Here is a 20,017-nt window from a genome sequence, read left to right as displayed (position 1 = left end):
TCAGGGCAGGCTCTGGCACCACAGCAAGGGCCATGGCGGCCTGGCCACTGGAGCACAGGGCCCACAGGGTGCCCCCGACAAGCACCCGCCACTACTGCCGCCTCTCGGCAGCTCCCAAGGCAGCAGCCGTCCCCGTCCCAACAGGCCGGCTGGGCAGGGGGAGGCGGGGCGAGCGAGCTGAGCCAGCAGGGGGTGGGTGTGGGGGCTGCACCCGAGACCCCAGCCCGGGGACCGCCGCCACACGGGGGCTGGGAGTGGTGGAGGGGGAGGGAAAGCTGAGTGCTCGGCGGCTAAGAGAGTTCCAGAAGCAACTGGCAGCAAAGACACTCCTGCAGGGAGGGGGAGGGCAGAGCCCCTCCTGGACACCCCGTGGCTGTTCCGGGACAAAACAGCAGATGCAGAGACGGAGCTGGTGCTACCCTCCGAAAAAACTCTATTTGGTGTTGAACCCCGAGCTGCAGGTGTCCTCTGTTGAGGACATAAACGCACGTATTTATATATATATATATATATATATATATAAAAGGCCATTCAGCAGCCAGGCACACGCCAACACGAGCGCTGTGCGGGGTGAGGGCCGCGTCCCCACAGCATGGCGGCCGGCAAGCAGGGGCCTCTGCTTCTGAGGGCGACGCGGGCACCCGGGGGCGCAGGAGCACGACGGAACGACGGAGACCCGGGCTCGGGGGGCCGAGCAGCTGTCCCTGGGGCCTGGGGTGGCCGGCGCCGTCACTCGGCCGGGACCTCGTACTTGGAGATGAGGCTGAAGAGGCGGCCGCCGAGCCGGTCGGCCAGCCAGGGGTTCTTGACGACGGCCAGCTTGAGGCTCTCGCAGCGCAGCGCGACGTGGTAGTTGGTGTGGACGGCGCGGCCCATGCCCTCGATGACCACCAGGTCAGCGCCGCGCTCCCGCACCAGCTCGGCCAGCCCCTGGTCCAGGCGGCTTCGGGGGAAGGGGCCGTGAGGAGGGTCGCAGGGCGGCGAGGCGGGGCAGCCTCCCTCTCAGCACGGGGAACCCACGGTGGCTGCCCCCAGCCCACGGCCTTGGGGGCCTCAGGGGGGAGGTCCGGTGGGCAGCAGCTCCCTTTGGAAACTGCCTTAACAGGAACAGGGCTGTTTAACGCCCCTGCTCTGTGCCCCGGAGCTTTTCACTGTCCTTCCTCATCAGTCAGCAGTGAGACCGGAAAACGCGGGGGAGCCCTGAATAAAAGCTCAGATGCTAAAGATCCCCAAAACACAGACCCCCTGCTAGCAGGGATGAGCTGTCGCTGAGCTGGTGGGCTCCCTACGCTCTAGAACCATCGGGGAGGAAAGCACCCATCCACCCACCCACACACTGCGTCACCCAGGCAGGGTCACTCGTCCTGAGCCCTCACGACAGCGCAGAGTCTGCGGCTTCATGGGCACCACGGCTGGTCCTGAGTGGCCCCCAGACCCACAGGTGGGGGCTGCCCACCAGAGCCCCAGGGCGCTGCAGAGGTACCTGACCCCTCCTGCAATCCAACTGCCCAGCTCCTGAGCCCACCCTGCTCCGGACCCAGGCCAGAGGGGAGGAGGGACACTGGACCTGCTGGGGAGTGCTGGGCTGGAGCTAGCGAGCTCCAGGGTCCGGGGTCAGCGGGGGGCTGGGAGGGTGCCCAGGCACCCAGTTACCTGAGGTCCAGGCATGGGGAGCTGGAGCCTGTCTGCACCAGCAGCAGACGCCCTTCTCGGAGCGCAGAGCTGGGAAAACAAAGTACGTGGAGCCTGCGAGGGCAGGGGTCACAGCCTCTGCCACCCCGTCCGTCCCACGGCAGGGAACCATCTCTGCCGGCCTCAGCCCCTCCCACCTCCCCCTGCAGCCCCCACCCGCCCACCTGGCCAGCAGAACACACTGGGTGATGGGGTCACCCCTGCCCCTCCTCCGCCCTGCCCACGGCCCCCGAGGCTCACTGGACGAGGGGGTCCATGGCCGCGATGCGCTCTGCCACGATGAGGGACTCGCTGTGGGTCACGTCATTCAGGGCGGGGCCCGAGTTGCACGCCAGGATCACCTGCGGCCGGAGAGTGGCAGGGACCGACTCGTCAGGGGCTCTGGGCCGACCCCGCGTCCATCCCACACGCGTGGAGGGCCCAGCGCTGTGGAACGGCGAGAGGCAGCTCTCCCTGGGACTGGCCCAGGCCCCCGCCTGCCTCCTGGCTGCCCTTGGGGACCCCCTGCTGTGTGGTCAGGACGAAAGTAACCCCCGAGAGCACTGTGCTTTCCTGACACGGAGTCAAGTGCCGGGTGCTCGATCCCACAGCCCAGAGGGAGGCGGCCAGGCTGGGGGAGCGTGGGGGGAAGCCCGGGTTCGGGTTGGGGAGGCTGAGGGCCACCAGACAGGGGAGGCCTGCTGGGGGAGGCTGGGTAAGGGCCGGGGCTGGGGTGGGGAGGCTGGGGGTGTGGGGAAGACTGGGGGAAGCTGGGTTAGGGTCCGGAAGGCTCGGGAAGGCTGGGGGAGGCTGGGGGAGGCTGGGGGCTGCCTGCTCTAGGGCAGGGCAGGCCCGGGGTGTCTCCTCGGCGTCCGCCTGCCCTGCTCCGGCCCCGCCCCTCGGCTCCCCTCACCTACCTGCGGCGGGCGAGGGGTTCTGCTCTCTGCCGCCAGCCCAGGAGCAAGCAGACCCCACTGAACCCGGAGACACCCCGGGGGCTCCCACCACACACCATCCTCGTCACTCACCTCAGTCCCTCTAAAGAGTAGCTCCCTGACAAAGGGGAAGACTCCCAAAATGACGTCTATTCCACTGTTATCTGCGAAAATTAAGGCACATTTATGAGGGGGCCCCTGAAAGACAAAACCAGGATGTTCAGTCGGGAACAGGTGAGTCCAAGAGCTTCAGCCGCACGCCTGGCCACCCCCTCCCCGGGCCCACGAGGCCCCTGGCGTCCCCCGGGCCCCCTGACCCAACACCTGAGCGCTCCGCAGGGCTGGTGGGCTGTGCTAAGCCGGCTCCGTGGCTCAGGGAGGAGCGGCCCGGCTCCGAGAGAAGGCCCTGCCTCCCGCCACCCTGGGCCACCCGTCGCCCCCCACGCGCCTCGACTCCTAGCGCTACCCGTCTGCCTGGGCCCCTGGGGGCAGAGCAGGACAAGCCCCACGTACCTTCAGCCTCTGAAGCCACTCGTTGTAGGAGTCCACGAGCCAGGGGTGCTCTGCGGGAGAAAGACGGCGGCCCGGTGAGCCTGGCTGCATGGCCCAGGTGACAGCGCAGACAGGAGCCATCTATGTCCCTTCCGTGAAGGAACCGCCCCTCGCCTGCCCCACGTTCGGATGACACGGCTGCCTGCTAGCCACCCCCTCCCCCCGAAGGGCTCAGAGACCCCCAGGGCCTCAGGGACCGTACCTTGTAATTTCCCCTTAGCTTCCTCAAATCCAAACTGGGGATCCGATTCTAGAACGCTGCGTAGAGAAGAAGAGAAGAGTCAAAGAAACAAGACTCCAGACTGCCCCACCTGGCATGGGAGTGCCACCCGACACACCGCCAAGGCTGAGCGAGTGCACCCTGGACGTGCTGACGGCGCGGAGGCCACCGAGCAGGGGTTCGGAAAGAACACCACACTGCGTCCCTGTAACCGGGTCACACAATCTCCTCGAGAAGGTTCCTGGGGACAGCCCTCCACTGGTGGGGGACCGCCGCTGGGCCAGCACACCCACGAGGGCAGGACAGACGGATGGGCAGATGGACATGTGGAAGAAGCAGCCAAACATGGCAGGGTGGGAGAGTGCACCTCGAAGCTGCCACGCCATGTTGCCCCCAACGGGCTCATTCCCAGGAGAAATGGCCGATTTAGGGTGGAGGGGACAACGGCCCCCTAGAGCCACAGTGCTCGGTTCCGGAAACCTTCCGACCCCCGGCTGGGCCGGAGCTGGGCCCAGGGCCCAGGAAGCAGTGGGGAGCCCTGTGTGGCCTGCTCCCCGCACCCAGCAGGGCCCAGAGCGCCACTCCTCAGGCCTCAGCAAAGAGCACCCTCTCCCCGGAGAGACCCAAGAGCCTTCTGGCAAAGGGCCTCTTCTCCCCCAGAAAATGTTAAATAACGTAAACGGGAATTTGGATTTTTGCCACCGAAACTTTCAGCCCTAAGTTTCGAATCCACACCCACGGTCCTGCCACGCGGCTGCGCTGCGAGTCGTGCTGAGAGAGCTGGGCCCGGCTCCCGAGGGGCTCCACGATGCCCCAGGGGGCGGACGAGGGTGGCATGGCCACCACCGCCCGCCGGGGGCTGCCTGCCGAGCTCGCACCTCCCCGAGGCCGAGGTTCAGGCAGAGCCCAGAGCAGCCCCCAGTCCCCTTCCTGCCCCCCACTCAGGGTAAAGCGGGGCCACGGAGGGGCCAGCCCATGTGGAGTTAAGAGGGTAAAGGGCCGTGGGCACAGCCAGCACCTACTCGGAGACGGCTTTCGCCCCCCAGTCGAAGACATTGCCCGCTAGGAGCCCTTTCACCAGGGCCAGCTGCCTGTCCTCCCAGCGCAGTGAGTCCAGGGAGCGGACAACGCTCTGGAAACACTTCAGCGCCGCGCCGTTCTCCTTCTGCTTGACCTGGGGGACAGAGTGAAGACACCCCCTTACCCCTGCCCAGCCAGTCCCCAGACCACCCCTGCGGCCCTGACCCCACCCTGCGGTGCCAACAGCCCCCTGCCGCTGCTCAGTCTCTGAAGCCCTCTCCGTGGTCCAGCCAGTCCCCAAACCCACCCCCACAGTCCTGCAGACCCCAACCCTGTGGCCCCAGCCCCTCTGACTGCAGCTCAGCCAGTCCCCGAATCCCCCTCCACGGTTCCGACTCCCCTGTGGGCCCGTCAAGAGATGTGGGGGGGCCGGGATGCTGCCAGGCGAGCAATGAGCCGCAGGTGGGCTGAGGGCTCCCACCCCCTCCATCTGCTCCACAGGAACTGAGGCACCGTGACGCCCCCCTCGGGAGAACCGCAGGCGTCCCCGAGGCCCCACAACGGCCCTGTCTGCCTGGCGCCCCTCCCGTGCCCCCGACCCTAACAGGCCCCTGCATGGCACCCCTGTGGGGTCTCGGGGGAGACGCCAACAACCAAGACGGCCCCTAGCTTGGCGGCTTCCCGGCTCTGCCTGTCGCCGGCCGCGCCGCTTGCCGCCCTCGGGAGCGCCGGGGGGCTCACTTTGGAGTAGGGGTCCGGGAAGCTGAACTCGTTGAGGCAGTGCTCCCGGGTGTCCAGCAGGCTGCGCACCGTCAGGGTCCCGTAGGCGCTGCGGGCGGGAGCACGTCAGGCCGCGGGAGGGTCCCGAGCAGAACCCTGCGGGTAGCTGAGCTTGTGCCTCGACTTACCAGGCCTGGGCCAGGGGACCTGATATCACCCCCTGGGGAGGGTAGTAGGTACGGGCGTGAGTGCCCTCTGCAGCCCCCCCGAGCCTGAGGAGCGAGGTCAGGGCAGCTCCCTTTTCCTCACCCAAAATGTCACGGGCAGGGGAGGCTTGCCGGAGGAAACCGCCTTTCTCCCAACCGCCCTTTCCTCACTTCCCTATCTTACCCACACACTCCCTTGTGCCAAGGCCACTCCTGCCACCGCCAGTGCACATGCACCGTGGCCAGAACAACCCCCGCCCGCTGCAATGGCTCCTGCGTCCTCTCAGAACCAATCCTAGCCCCTCTCCCTTCAATATTGCCATTTTAGGCTACTTCACCTCCTTTCCAGCCCTGCCCCTCTTACCAGCCTATATAACCTGTAATCACCCCTGAATAAATCTCTTTGGCGCCTACTCCTACTGGATGAAGAGTGTTTTTGTCCTTATCGCCGCCCTCCACACCTTGCACGCCTCTCGCCGAGGACCCTGGCCACGTCCTCCGCCTCGCCCTCGCCTCCGGGAAAGAGCCCCCGCCGCCGGTACCCTTTAAGCAGCCCCGAGAGCTGAGGGCTCGGCTACCGGCCGCCACTCCCCCTAGAAGCAGTAACCCCGACCGCAGAACCCGGAGTGGGGCCGGGGGCCGCGGGGCACTCACAAGGGCTGCTGCCTCAGCATCTGCAGCTTGCTCCAGTACTTCTGGCGGAACTTCTCTGCTCGCTCGGCGGCGTCGGCCGCATCCGGCTGGCTGGCCACGGCGCGCTTCACGACCTAGGGCAGCAGGAGGTCAGCGGGGGCGCAGCCCGGCCGGGGCGGATGGGCTCATCCGGGACGGCGGACCCCCGGGCTGCACAGCGGGGGGATGGCCCTGAGCCCAGGGGAGCCGGGACACCCAGGCTAAGCTCCGACCCCAGCACTTGTCACGGTTCACCTCTCCCTAGGGACCGGAATTGTGCTTTCACAGGCTGCAGTCCCCAGACCCGGAAAAGGCCACAGGCTGTGGCTCCTGCCCACAGAACCCAGGAGCTGTGGCCCAGTCCCGGAGCAGGGAGCCCAAGGCTTCAGAAGAGCCCGGGTTCCCACAAACCCAAGCGTGCTTCGTTACACCTCAACACAGTCACAAAAAACGTCTATCGAACCACCTGCTTTTTGAAAAAATAGAGTAACTAGCCACATTACTTGGTATCCATGTAAAAGATGTGCCTCCTTACCATCTCATCCTAACTCGCAGACCCAACAACTACTCCGAGTCGTCTTTTCATCCGAGAAACAGAGACTGCCCTTCCCACGCGCAAGGGCGCGTCAGCTGGCTTTCAGAGCAGGTGGTCCCGGCTCCCTGGCTCTACCACCCGGGACCCCTAAACTAGGCCCACGGCCTGGAAGCGCTTCAGGGAAATCAAGCAACTTTGCTTCCTCTTTTCTCCCTGTGGACACGCTCTCTTCCACGAAACCTCGGCCCCCAGCCTCACCCCGTCGAGCGCCTCCTCGAAGCACGTCAGCCAGTACTTGCGGGCCAGGGCGTCGTCAGTCAGGTCCACGGTGTCGGGGACGTAGGAGGTGGGGTCCAGGAGGAGGGGCAGGTTCACCAGCGGCCGCTCCAGCCGGTCCATCTCCAGCAAGTCAAACTGCGCGTGCGGAGAAGGTGGTAAGAAAGGCCGCCTGCTTCAGTTTTGGAAAGATCAAAACCTTTTTCTGCAAGTTTCAGAGTCAGCTCTTCTCCATCACGGTGGCAGAGGTCAGAGCAGAAGGTGTGCCAGAACTGGCAGCCGCTGCCTCTGACACCTCTGAGCCACACACGCGCGTGTGATGTCCCTGCGTGAAGGTCTCACACACGCCTGGAGCTGAGATGCCAACCACCGACCTCAATTCTCTTCTCTAAACCTGCTCTTCCTCCTTCTGTTTGCCCAGCTGCCAGAGCCAAAAACCTTGGACTTAGGACTTGGTTTCTCTGGCAGGTCTTCCTCTGACGGAGTGCGAGTCTGCCCACGCACCCCACTTCCTCGGCCGTCACCCTGGGACACACCACCAAGCCCTGCTGCCGCCCCCACCGGCCCCCACCAAGCCTGCGCCTGCGGGGCCGGAGCAACTTCTAAACGCCTGCCTCGCCCTACCCTGTACCCGGCACCTGCCTGTCCGACCTCGACCGCCTGCCCTGGAGGCCTGCCCAGCTCTGGACTCGGAGCTGCCCGACAGGTCCTTCGTTCTCGCCCGGGCCAGTTCCCCACAAAGCCCTTACAAGCCCCCTCTGTAGACGGGCACCTGCCTCCACCTGCCCTCTCTGGCACTGTTCCCCACCCTCTTCCCCAAATCCTGCTCTGTGCTCGTGTGAGCCAGTTCCGCCTTATGCACAGACACTGACGGCAGCGCCGAGCAACATGCAGCCCGGGAGTGTCCTTCAGGTGGGTGGTGACGCGCCCCACTGGCTATTTTTATCTCATGTTGGGAAAGGTTAAACCTGCCCTTGGCACTGGGCACCAACTATTAACCGCACCAAGTGGGGAGAGCGGAGCCCAGGAGGGAGCCCCCGCCTCCTACACCTGGGGCTGGCCCACTCTGCCAGGCATCTGGGCTTGGCACCATCAGGAGCCCACGTGCCTAGAGGCGTGACCCCCGAGGGGCGAGGGCCGCTCCGACCCTGGCTACTCCCACTAGTGCTGTCTGCCTTCCACTCTCCTATCCCCAAACCAGCCTCCCTAACGATTCCAGTCCACGTGCATAATTTCCACAGCTTCTTACTGAGTCACAAGTGTAGTGCACCGTGCAGGACGTGTTGTTGGCAACTGGCTGTGAAACGGGTGTGTGGGGACACTGGCCTGAGTGGGGAGACGGCCCTGGGCAGGCACAGGCCACCCAGGGGCATCTGGCTGTGCCCGGGCAGTTGTGAGCGCAGGTTGGCATCCCTCGCTCTCCGTGCCGCGGAGCAGGGACCCCTCTCTGTGCTGGCGACGTGGGCCCCGCTCTGCTGGTTTGGATATATCATGTCCCCCAGAAAAGCCACATTCTTCAATGCAATATTGTGGAGGCAGACTGACGAGTCTGCTGATCGGGGTAGAAACCCTGACTGAATGATCTCCGTGGCGGTGTGGACCCTTCAGGGCGTGTCTTGATTAGCTCACTGGAGTGTTTGAGAGAAGCTAAGAGCCGACCCAGACCCAGACACCTGCGGATGCTGACACGCGGAGACGCTTGGAGATGCGGACGGAAGGACGCTGTAAGATTGCTGAGCTAAGGGATGAAGCCCAGCGTGCGCCCCGGAGAAGCTAAGAGAGGACCCCCAGACACTTAGAGACGCCCTGGAAGAACCGAGCAGAGAGCTGAGAGAAGCTAAGAGAGACAGAAGCCCAGAGACATTCTGGAGAAAGCCATTTGGAAACACAACCCAGGAGCCAAGGACCAGCAGACGCCAGCCGTGTGCCTCCCAGCTGACAGGGGTGTTCTGGACACCACCGGCCTTCCTTCAGTGAAGGTGGCCTCTTGCTGATGCCTTAGTTTGGACACCTTTGTGGCCTTAGAACTGTGAATGTGAAACCTAATAAATCCTCTTTATAAAAGCCCATCCATTTCTGGTACTTTGCATAACGACAGCATTAAAAAGCCAGAACTGATTTTGTTACCAGAGAAGTGGGGTGCTGCTGAGTTTGCAAATCCCAAACATGTTGGAACAGCTTTTTAAATGGATAAGGAGAAGATTCTGGAAGAATTGTGAGGAGCTTGAGAGAAAAGGCCTAAATTGTTTTGAAGAGACTGTTGGTAGAAATACGGACTCTAAAGATACTTCTGATGAGGCCTTAGAAATGTTGAATGTATCACTGCAAACTGGAAGAAAGGTGATCCTGGTTTTAAAGTGGCAGAGAATTTGCAACATTGGGTCCTGGTGTTGGATGGAAGGCAGAACTTGAAAGTGCAAGCTGGGATACTCAGCTGGAGAGATTTCCAAACTAAAAGTGGAAAATGCAGCCTGGCTTCCCCTTGTAGCTTAAAGTAAAATGCAAGAGGAAAAAGATAGGCTAAGAACTGAACTCTTGGGTACAAAGAAACCAGAAATTGATGGAAAACTCTGGGCTTCCAGAAAGAGAAACCCCAGAGGCTACAACCGCATGTGAGGATTTAATGAAACCTGGAACCCAACTGCCATTTCAGTACAAGCCAGGATTGGAGATGGAGTTATCCAGAAAGGATTTGTGGAAACTCCTATTGTCTGATGGTTTTGACCCCTGTAAGCTGCATGCCAAGCCAACAAACTTTTTGTGAGATCTTTATAAACACAACCACTGCCAGTCTGGACTAAAAGGGACAGATTGAAGGGAAAATTTCTTCAGAGAAGGTAAAACCTTAGAAGCCAAGAAATCTCGGGCAAGGAGAGCAGAGCAACCCACACATGTGGAAAGGGTGGGTTTGAACTGGAGGCAGAGGGCGGGCCTTCCACCTAGAAGCTCAGGAAGAGAGCTACCATCCCAGGCCGCAGATAGGGTGAAGCACATTCCTCTGGGATTGGGGAGAGCCTGGCCACCACCCCACTGTTCAGACAGGTGAGCCTGTGCCCCGGAGATGGAAGAATCTGGGTGGCACTCCAGTGTTTGAGGAGGAGGGGCCGAGAAGAAGGTGGTCTCCCCAATGTGTGGACATGTTGGAGGACTCACCCCAGAATTTGGAGAGAAAAGAGCTGTGGCATAAGCCTTTGGAAAGGGTTGGACTCCCGCTTTCTCAAGCCCGGAGGACAGAACGTCATTCAATAAATGACTCCCTAGACTTTGGGTTTTCAGAACTGTTTCAAACCTTTGAACCCTGTTTTCTTTCCAATCTTCCCCTATGACAGTGGGAACGTTTATCTCATGACTGTCCCTCTTTGCACGTTGGAAGCAGATAACTTGTTCTGAGTTGCACAGGTCCACAGCAGGGGTGAATGTTAGGACTTTGTACTTATTTATACTGTAATGGAATGAACGTACTTTTGCATTTAGAAAGAACGGGGTGGAATGTGCTGGTTTGGATATATTATGTCTCCCAAAAAACCATATTCTTTAATGCAATCTTGTGGGTTGGTCTGTTGATTAGGGTGGAACTTCTGATTGAATTATTTCCATGGTGGCGTGGCCCTGTCCATTCAGGGCAGCTTTTGATTAGTTCTCTGGAGTATTTAAGAAAGAAGCTAAGAGCTGATGCTTGGAGATGCTTGGAGATGCGGACAGAAGGTCACTTGGAGATGCTTAGCTAATAGTTTTCCCTAGAGAAGCTAAGAGAAGACCCCCAGATGCTTAGAGAGAAGTGCCCTGGGAGAAAGAAGCAAGGATGCGCAGGAGCTGAGAGAGAGGAGTGAAAGAAGCCCAGAGACATTTTGGAGAAAGCCACTTTGAAACACAACCTGAGAACAAAGGACCAGCAGACGCCAGCCACGTGCCTTCTCAGCTGACAGAGGTGGTCCAGACGCCATCAGCTGTTCTGCAGTGAAGGTGTCCTCTTGTTGATGCCTTGGTCTGGACACTTCTATGACCTCAGAACTACACATTTGAAACCTAATGAATCCCCTTTATAAAAGCCAGTCCATTTCTGGTGTCTTGCATAGCGGCAGCATTAGCAAAACGAGCAGCCCCCTAGAATGGAGACTTGAGGAATGAGTCCTGACCCTGTGGCAGAGCGGGCTGTGCATATGCTTTATGGCCGCCAGGAAACCCACAGCAAGAGAAGTTGGGGGGGGGGGGTTGCCCAGGTCGGGGCTGTGGCTCCAGGCACTAAACCTGCTGCTGCCTGACTCCTTGAACTTCAGTGCCCTCCCTGCGAGGAGGGGGCTGGGCAGCACAGTCTCTGCAGTTTGAAACCTTAAGAAAGCCCTAAATGAGGGGTGCAGACAAGCAGACCACAGCGGCTTTCTTCTGCCCTTGAGTGAGGTGAAGCCCATGGCTGGGTTTGTTAAGAGTCCGTATTGTCAAGCCCCTTTAACCCCGGCCACAGTGACTTGGGGCTGTCCCCAAGAACCCAGGAGAGGCCCCGAGGGAGGCAGTGCCCCCACAGACCCACTCACCGTGCCGCTCCTTGCCCTCTGCACCGGGCAGAGCTCGGGGGCCGGGCTCATCAGGCCGGAGCTGCCCGCGTAGTTTTCTCCCCAGCTATACTGGTTGGGATCTGGAAGAGTGAGACCAGGTCACCTCCGTCAGCCTGGGGACAGCATGACATGTCCAGATACCCCTCAGCAGTCAGCCTGGGGGTGGTGCACCCCGACACCCCCAGGACACACCACAGTCAGCCTGGGGACAGCACGGTGCCCCTGGACACCCTTAGGACACCCCCAGGGTCGGCCTGACCACACTTGAAAAAGGGGACAAGCCTGAGGGTGTCTGCAATGCCAAGTGAGCTGGATTGTTTCTTCCCTGTTTTTTTTCGTTTGTTATTATTCTGTTATGCTATTATTTTTTCATGTTGCTGCCAACCTCTAGCAGACCGCCCTGAGCTTTCTGGGGCAGCAGCACGTCCAAGTACCTTCAAATGGGCCTTAAAAGACAACAACAGGGCAGCACATCTGCTGGGGCGGCGAGGGGGTGGCTGGAAACTGCACGCCAGCGGCCCTGTATGCAGCCCTCGTCACCCACCCTCCCGAGGCCCCTCAGGAGAAGCCCGGCCGAGGCTGGCATGTCCCCTTCCATGGCCAGGAGGGGCCCAGGCCCCAGGAGAGCCAGTGCAGGACTCGAAGCGGGAGGGCGGAGGGAAGGGCCCACACGTCCACCCTGAAGGCTGCCTTTGGCCTTGCTCTCCCCTCCCCGCCTCGCCCGACACGCAGGACAGCGTTTCCCGGCAGGGCACGGCGTGCTCAGGAGCCACGGCCCACTCCACTCACTGTCTTGCTCGGCTCCTTTCAGGAATGCTCCGATGGCCCCCAGGTAGCCTTCGTGCCTCAGGAACAGAGCCTGGACTTCCCCCTGCCACGGCCAAAAACCCACATGTAGCCTCGAGGGCCAAGCCAGCTTAAATCGAGGGGCACGGGTGGACCCCGCCCTCCCGGGTAGGAACTTCCAGGGAAGCTGTCCACACAGACTTGACAATGGGACGGCATCTCAGAGCAGACGCGAAGCCTGAAGTTTGAAGAAACCCGAGGATGAACATTCTCATGAGAAAATTACTTCTTCCAGAAAAGTAATAACCACTCAACTCATCTACTTTGCAAATCCAGCTTCCCTGGCATTGGATTCTCTTGTCTGCGTGTCGTCTCAGCACATCTCCCACCCTGACGCAGGTGCCTCAAAGCTCAGTTTGAAGCTGGTGGGCACTGACAGAGCCCCTAAATGCTCCTCACTGGGAACAAGTTCAAACTCAGAGGCCCAGGGGCCCCCAAATGCAGGATGCGGGAAAGAGCCAGAAGGGAAGGGCAGGAGGATGGGAAAGGCCGGCTGGGGGCGCTGGCTCCTCGTGGCCTGCCTGGCCTCTCGCTGGCCCGGGCACTGTGAGCGGCCCTGGTCCTGGCTCCGTGCATACCAGGCCCCCTGGTCCGCTCCGGGTCCCGTGGGCGCATGGCTGCCTCTGCGTGTGCTGAAGGCCCACGTGAGGGAGCGAGGAGACCGGGCCCACGGCGGCAGAGAGGGTGCCGGCGGTACCTTGGAGAAGAAGTTGATGCTGTAGGTGATGGTGCGCATGGTGACGGGGTGGCCCCGGATGAAGAAGCCCCCGAAGTAGACTCTGTCCAGGTGGTGGAGCTTGGCGTAGAGGCAGGCGAGCTGCCCGATGTCGTTGCTGATCATGTGCAGCAGGCTCTTGGCCATGTCCTCTTTGGAGAACTCTGGGAGACACGGGAGAGTTACCCGGGGAGCAGGGCAGGTGTGACGGGAGCACGGGGAGAGCGAGGGGCAGAGGGCAGGAGGGCGGGCCTGAGGGAGGGCAGACGCGTGTGCGCAGGAGTGTGTGTGTGTGAGGTGTGTGTCCGTGAGGTGTGTGAGGTGCATGTCTGTGAAATGTGCGTGAGCACGTGTGAGGTGCACGTGAGCTTGTGTGAGTGTGTGAGGTGCACGTGCGTATGTGGAGGTGATGTGAATGTGTGAGGTGTGTGAGCAAGTGAGTGCATGTGTGAAGTGTGCGTAGGTGTGAGGTATGTGTGTGCAGGTGAGCTGTGTGTGTGAGTGTGCGAGGGTGTGTGTGTGCATGTGATTTGCAGCACTCCTACATGGGTCAGCCTTTGTTTTCAAGAGATAAAAAAATTTTGTTAAAATCGTTTTCCTAACTCACACTTATTGGAGTTAGGTTAAGAGGAAAGCAGCGAAAAGCACGAGAGAAAGGAGGACGCGCTTGCAGAGGGCTTGGCGCGGGAGTGGGGGTAGGGGGAGCGTAGCCCCAAGGGTTGCCTTGAGGTGCAGAAGGCAGCCAGGGGTTGTTAGTCGGCAGGGTGGGAGGAGCGGCGGCAGCTGCCGGTAGCGGCTCCGAGGGGGAGCTTGTCGAAGGGGAAGGCGGAAGTGGGAGGCCCCAAGCGTCGCAAGATGGCGGCGCGGTAGGCGTGGCTAAGACACAAGATGGTGGACTAGCCCCGTCCTGTGAAAGGGCGGGGCCCAAGGCATAAGATGGCGGACTAACTCCGCCCTGTGAAAGGGCGGGGTAAAGCGCATGCGGTTTCCGGCCCAGCTTAGGGCTGACGTCATCGCCGGAGCACTTCCTCCCCTCAGTGGAAGAAGAAGGAGGAAGTTCGCCATCTTGGCGAGGCTTAGTATTGCTTTGTTTTTGGGGGGCGACTTCGAGCGCGTTGTTAATTTGCTCGACTAAGGATTCTGTGTCCGAATCGTGGTCTACATTAGTATCACTGTCTGAATCTGTTGGCTGGGTTGATAGGGCCTCCTTGGATTTAATGGGGCCTCGATCAGGGGGGAGGGAGCCTTGAAGGCAGGAGCGGACGGTTATTAAGGTGGGGAGCAAGCCGGGAGGGAAGCGCTTGCTGTCATGTTCCATGGCGTTGGTGACCCGATCAATAAGGCGATCATAAGTAACAGGGTCCCAAAGATGGCAAGTGGTGAGCCATGGGTTAAAGGGCAGCAGGAGGTCCCAGTATACCTGCAGCTGCCGGACAGACACTTTACAGCGATGTGTGTCTAAGAGACCCGCCAGAGCGCGAACTTGGGGTGCTTGTCGTGCAGATAGACGATTACCCATAGCGGAGGGAGAAAAGAAAAAGGGGGGTTGATTATTGAGTAAAGAAAATGAGGTAAATCGTGGCCGCGAGGCTGAAAGAGACGGTGAGAATAGAAGGCAGGACCCTCTAGTAGCGAGAGCAGTTTGGGGGGGGCGGTTGCAAAGAGGCACACCGCGCTAAACAAAGAAACAAAGACACAGAGGACCACAGCAAAGTAATGGAGGGGAAGAGGGAAAGCTACTGGAGGAAGAGTGTTAGGAGGAATGGGGGGGATATAGGAAGAGAAGATGAAAGGTAGTCGGGGGCAAGAGTTAGGTTAATACGGGAAAGGAAGAGCGGCCCGGGCGCGGAGCGGCGTGGGAGAGGCGGCTCCAGACGTGGAGCGGCGAGGGAGAGGCGGCTCCGCGGGGCGGCGAGGGAGAGGCGGCCCTTACTTTGCAGGCGAGGAGAAGGGGAGCTGGAGAGGCGTCCGGGCGAGCGGGCGGTTCCACTGGACCGCTGTGTGGAGAGGACCTTTAATTCCAGGGGCCCCCAGTCGGTAGAGCATGAGACTCTTAATCTCAGGGTCGTGGGTTCGAGCCCCACGTTGGGCGCCAGTTGCAGTCGCAGTTGACTCGTCTGGGGGAGGGTGGCAGCCGGTTGCTAAATCCTAGGCTCTCAGGATCGCTCGGAGGGTACCGGCGGCGGGGGCTCTTTCCCGGAGGCGAAGGCGAGGCGGGGGACTTGGCCAGGTCCCCGGCGGGAGGCGTGCAAAGTATGGAGGGCGGCGAAAAAGGAACAGGCGGGACACGGTTCTTTTAGGGTGATGAAACCAAGAGAGAGTTTATTAGGGGAGAGTACAAGCTTATATCGGGCATTTAGAGGGCGGGGTAGCTGTAAGGGTTAAAGGCTTGGATTGGTTCTGAGAGGGCGCGGAGGTTGATTGAAAAGGGGCGAGAGTTGCTCCCGTAACGGTGTCTGGCAACAATGTATGCTCACTGGTGGTGACGGGAGTTGCACTGGCAACGGGGAGTGTCCAGGCAAGATAAGGGGGTGGGGAAAAGGCGGTTCCCTCCGGCAAGCCTCCCCTAACAGTGGTATTTTGGGTGAGGAAATGGGGCCTGCCTCCGGCCTCACTTTCCCAGGCCTGGGGGGCTGTGGAGGGCGCTGTCACCTGTACCCACTACCCTCCCCAGGGGTGGATCCGGTCCCCCAGCCCAGGCCCGCCAAGTTGAAGCACGTAATCAGTGTCCCGCAAATGAGTTCCAATTTCTCCACATTCTCTCCAGCATTTGTAGTTTCCTGTTTGTTTAATGGCAGCCATTCTAATTGGTGTGAGATGACATCTCATTGTAGTCTTAATTTGCATCTCCCTAATAGCCAGTGAAGATGAACATTTTTTCATGTGTTTTTTAGCCATTTGTATTTCTTCTTCAGAGAAATGTCTTTTCATGTCTTTTGTCCATTTTATAATTGGGTTGTTTGTATCTTGTCATTGAGTTGTAGGATTTCTTTATATATGCAAGATACCAGACTTTTGTCAGACACAAGGTTTCCAAATATTTTTTTCCCATTGAATTGGCTGCCCCTTCACCTTTTTGACAAATTCCATTGGGCACAGAAGCTCTTAATTTTGAGGAGTTCCCATTTATCTATTTTTTTTCCTTCATTTCCTGTGCTTTGCGTGTAAGGTCTAAGAAGTAACCTCCTAATACAAGGTCTTGAAGATGTTTGCCTACATTATCTTCTAGGAGATTTATGGTACTGTCTCTTATATTGAGGTCTTCGATCCATTTTGAGTTAATTTTTGTGTAGGGTGTGAGGTAGGGGTCCTCTTTCACTCTTTTGGATATGGATATCCAGCTCTCCCAGCCCCATTTGTTGAAAAGACTATTATGTCCCCGTTCAGTGGGTTTGGGGACCTTATTAAAGTTCAGTAAACTATAGTTCTGGGGGTCTACTTCCTAATTCTCAATTCAATTCCATTGATCAACAAATCTATCTTTGTGCCATTACCATGCTGTTTTGACTACTGTGGCTTTATAGTAGGCTTCAAAGTCAGGCAGTGTAAGTCCTCCCACTTCGTATTTCCTTTTTAGAATATTTTTAGTAGTTCAATGCACCTTTCACTTCCAAATAAATTTTTTTAATCATCATTTTATTGAGATATATTCACATACCACGCAGTCATACAAAACAAATTGTACTTTCGATTGTTTACAGTACCATTACATAGTTGTACATTCATCACCTAAATCAATCCCTGACACCTTCATTAGCACACACACAAAAATAACAAGAATAATAATTACAGTGAAGAAGAGCAATTGAAGTAAAAAAGAACACTGGGTACCTTTGTCTGTTTGTTTCCTTCCCCTACTTTTCTACACATCCATCCATAAACTAGACAAAGTGGAGTTGGTCCTTATGGCTTTCCCAATCCCATTGTCACCCCTCATAAGCTACATTTTTATACAACTGTCTTCGAGATTCATGGGTTCTGGGTTGTAGTTTGATAGTTTCAGGTATCCACCACCAGCTACCCCAATTCTTTAGAACCTAAAAAGGGTTGTCTAAAGTGTGCGTAAGAGTGCCCACCAGAGTGATCTCTCGGCTCGTTTAGGAATCTCTCTGCCACTGAAGCTTATTTCATTTCCTTTCACATCCCCCTTTTGGTCAAGAAGATGTTCTCCGTCCCACGATGCCGGGTCTACATTCCTCCCCGGGAGTCATATTCCACATTGCCAGGGAGATTCACTCCCCTGGGTGTCTGATCCCACGTAGGGGGGAGGGCAGTGATTTCACCTTTCAAGTTGGCTTAGCCAGAGAGAGAGGGCCACATCTGAGCAACAAAGAGGCATTCAGGAGGAGACTCTTAGGCACAAATATAGGGAGGCCTAGCCTCTCCTTTGCAGCAACCGTCTTCCCAAGGGTAAAACTTATGGTAGAGGGCTCAACCCATCAAACCACCAGTCCCCTATGTCTGTGGTCATGTTAGCAACCATGGAGGTGGGGTAGGCGAATACCCCTGCATTCTCCACAGGCTCCTCAAGGGGGCACTACATCTTTTTTTTTTTTTTCCTTGTTTTTCTTTTTTTTTTTTTTTTTAACTTTCCCTTCTTTTTTAAATCAACTGTATGAAAAAAAAAAGTTAAAAAGAAAACAAACATACAATAAAAGAACATTTCAAAGAGACCATAACAAGGGGGTAAGAAAAAGACAACTAACCTAAGATAACTGCTTAACTTCCAACATGTTCCTACTTTACCCCAAGAAAGTTACATAATATAGCAACATTTCTGTGAACTTGTTCCTACTATATCCATCAGAAATTAACAGACCATAGTCATTTCTGGGCATCCCCAGAACGTTAGCTTATCTGTTCTTCTTGGATTATTGTTCCTCCTTCCTTAATTGCTCTCTACTGCTAGTTCCCCTACATTCTACATTATAAACCATTTGTTTTACATTTTTCAAAGTTCACATTAGTGGTAGCATATAATATTTCTCTTTTTGTACCTGGCTTATTTCGCTCAGCATTATGTCTTCAAGGTTCATCCATGTTGTCATATGTTTCACGAGATCGTTCCTTCTTACTGCTGCGTAGTATTCCATCGTGTGTATATACCACATTTTATTTATCCACTCATCTGTTGAAGGACATCTGGGTTGTTTCCGTCTCTTGGCAATTGTGAATAATGCTGCTATGAACATTGGCGTGCAGATATCTGTTCGTGTCACTGCTTTCCGATCTTCCGGGTATATACTGAGAAGTGCAATCGCTGGATCGAATGGTAGCTCTATATCTAGTTTTCTAAGGAACTGCCAGACTGACTTCCAGAGTGGCTGAACCATTATACAGTCCCACCAACAATGAATAAGAGTTCCAATTTCTCCACATCCCCTCCAGCATTTGTAGTTTCCTGTTTGTTTAATGGCAGCCATTCTAACCGGTGTTAGATGGTATCTCATTGTGGTCTTAATTTGCATCTCTCTAATAGCTAGTGAAGCTGAACATTTTTTCATGTGTTTCTTGGCCATTTGTATTTCCTCTTCAGAGAACTGTCTTTTCATATCTTTTGCCCATTTTATAATTGGGCTGTCTGTACTATTGTCATTGAGTTGTAGGATTTCTTTGTATATGCAAGATATCAGTCTTTTGTCAGATACATGGTTTCCAAAAATTTTTTCCCATTGAGTTGGCTGCCTCTTTACCTTTTTGAGAAATTCCTTTGAGGTGCAGAAACTTCTAAGCTTGAGGAGTTCCCATTTATCTATTTTCTCTTTTGTTGCTTGTGCTTTGGGTGTAAAGTCTAGGAAGTGGCCGCCTAATACAAGGTCTTGAAGATGTTTTCCTACATTATCTTCTAGGAGTTTTATGGTACTTTCTTTTATATTGAGATCGTTGGTCCATTTTGAGTTAATTTTTGTGTAGGGGGGTGAGGTAGGGGTCCTCTTTCATTCTTTTGGATATGGATATCCAACTCTCCCAGCCCCATTTGTTGAAAAGACCATTATGGCTCAGTTCAGTGACTTTGGGGGCCTTATCAAAGATCAGTCGGCCATAGATCTGAGGGTCTATCTCTGAATTCTCAATTCGATTCCATTGATCTATATGTCTATCTTTGTGCCAGTACCATGCTGTTTTGGCAACTGTGGCTTTATAATAAGCTTCAAAGTCAGGGAGTGTAAGACCTCCCACTTCGTTTTTCTTTTTTAGAGTGTCTTTAGCAATTCGAGGCATCTTCCCTTTCCAAATAAATTTGATAACTAGCTTTTCCAAGTCTGCAAAGTAGGTTGTTGGAATTTTGATTGGGATTGCATTGAATCTGTAGATGAGTTTGGGTAGAATTGACATCTTAATGACATTTAGCCTTCCTATCCATGAACATGGAATATTTTTCCATCTTTTAAGGTCCCCTTCTATTTCTTTTAGTAGAGTTATGTAGTTTTCTTTGTATAGGTCTTTTACATCTTTGGTTAAGTTTATTCCTAGGTACTTGATTTTTTTAGTTGCTATTGAAAATGGTATCTTTTTCTTGAGTGTCTCTTCAGTTTGTTCATTTCTAGCATATAGAAACATTACTGACTTATGTGCATTAATCTTGTATCCCGCTACTTTGCTAAATTTGTTTATTAGCTCTAGTAGGTGTATCGTCGATTTCTCAGGGTTTTCTAGATATAAGATCATATCATCTGCAAACAATGACAGTTTTACTTCTTCTTTTCCAATTTGGATGCCTTTTATTTCTTTGTCTTGCCGGATTGCCCTGGCTAGCACTTCCAGCACAATGTTGAATAACAGTGGTGACAGTGGGCATCCTTGTCTTGTTCCTGATCTTAGAGGGAAGGCTTTCAGTCTCTCACCATTGAGTACTATGCTGGCTGTGGGTTTTTCATATATACTCTTTATCATGTTGAGGAAGTTTCCTTCAATTCCTACCTTTTGAAGTGTTTTTATCAAAAAGGGATGTTGGATTTTGTCAAATGCTTTTTCATCATCTATTGAGATGATCAATTGATTTTTCCCTTTTGACTTGTTAATGTGTTGTAATACATTGATTGTTTTTCTTATGTTGAACCATCCTTGCATGCCTGGAATGAACCCCACTTGGTCA

At 55.9% G+C, this 20,017-nt stretch overlaps 1 protein-coding gene across 3 annotated transcripts; it reads right to left on the bottom strand.

Annotated features, from left to right (window-relative positions):
* Positions 1–410: 410 nt before the first annotated feature.
* LOC119528081 (4'-phosphopantetheine phosphatase-like) lies at positions 411–13,128 on the bottom strand. 3 transcript variants are annotated; one of them, XM_037828739.1, is made up of 12 exons: positions 12,150–12,226; positions 11,340–11,473; positions 6,790–6,945; positions 5,979–6,091; positions 5,140–5,227; positions 4,401–4,552; positions 3,361–3,416; positions 3,120–3,169; positions 2,700–2,804; positions 1,933–2,033; positions 1,654–1,722; positions 411–943 (listed from the first exon to the last, which is right to left on the bottom strand). In XM_037828739.1, exons 2-12 carry the CDS (start codon positions 11,388–11,390, stop codon positions 730–732), a joined length of 1,155 nt encoding a protein of 384 aa, XP_037684667.1. In that variant the 5' UTR covers positions 11,391–11,473; positions 12,150–12,226; the 3' UTR covers positions 411–729. The 3 variants fall into 3 exon arrangements, 2 of the variants coding, with proteins under 2 accessions (XP_037684667.1, XP_037684668.1); XM_037828740.1 differs by lacking the exons at positions 11,340–11,473; positions 12,150–12,226 and adding an exon at positions 7,450–7,655; XR_005215551.1 differs by lacking the exons at positions 411–943; positions 1,654–1,722 and adding an exon at positions 12,904–13,128 and having other exon boundaries at positions 2,700–2,770; positions 11,340–11,440; positions 12,150–12,231.
* Between the last annotated feature and the right edge of the window lie 6,889 nt (positions 13,129–20,017).

The sequence above is a fragment of the Choloepus didactylus genome, chromosome 2 (genome assembly GCF_015220235.1).
Source record: "Choloepus didactylus isolate mChoDid1 chromosome 2, mChoDid1.pri, whole genome shotgun sequence".
NCBI lineage: Eukaryota > Metazoa > Chordata > Mammalia > Pilosa > Megalonychidae > Choloepus > Choloepus didactylus.
The sequence above is the reverse complement of the archived record's forward strand: the minus strand, read 5'-3'. Positions and strand labels throughout refer to the sequence as shown.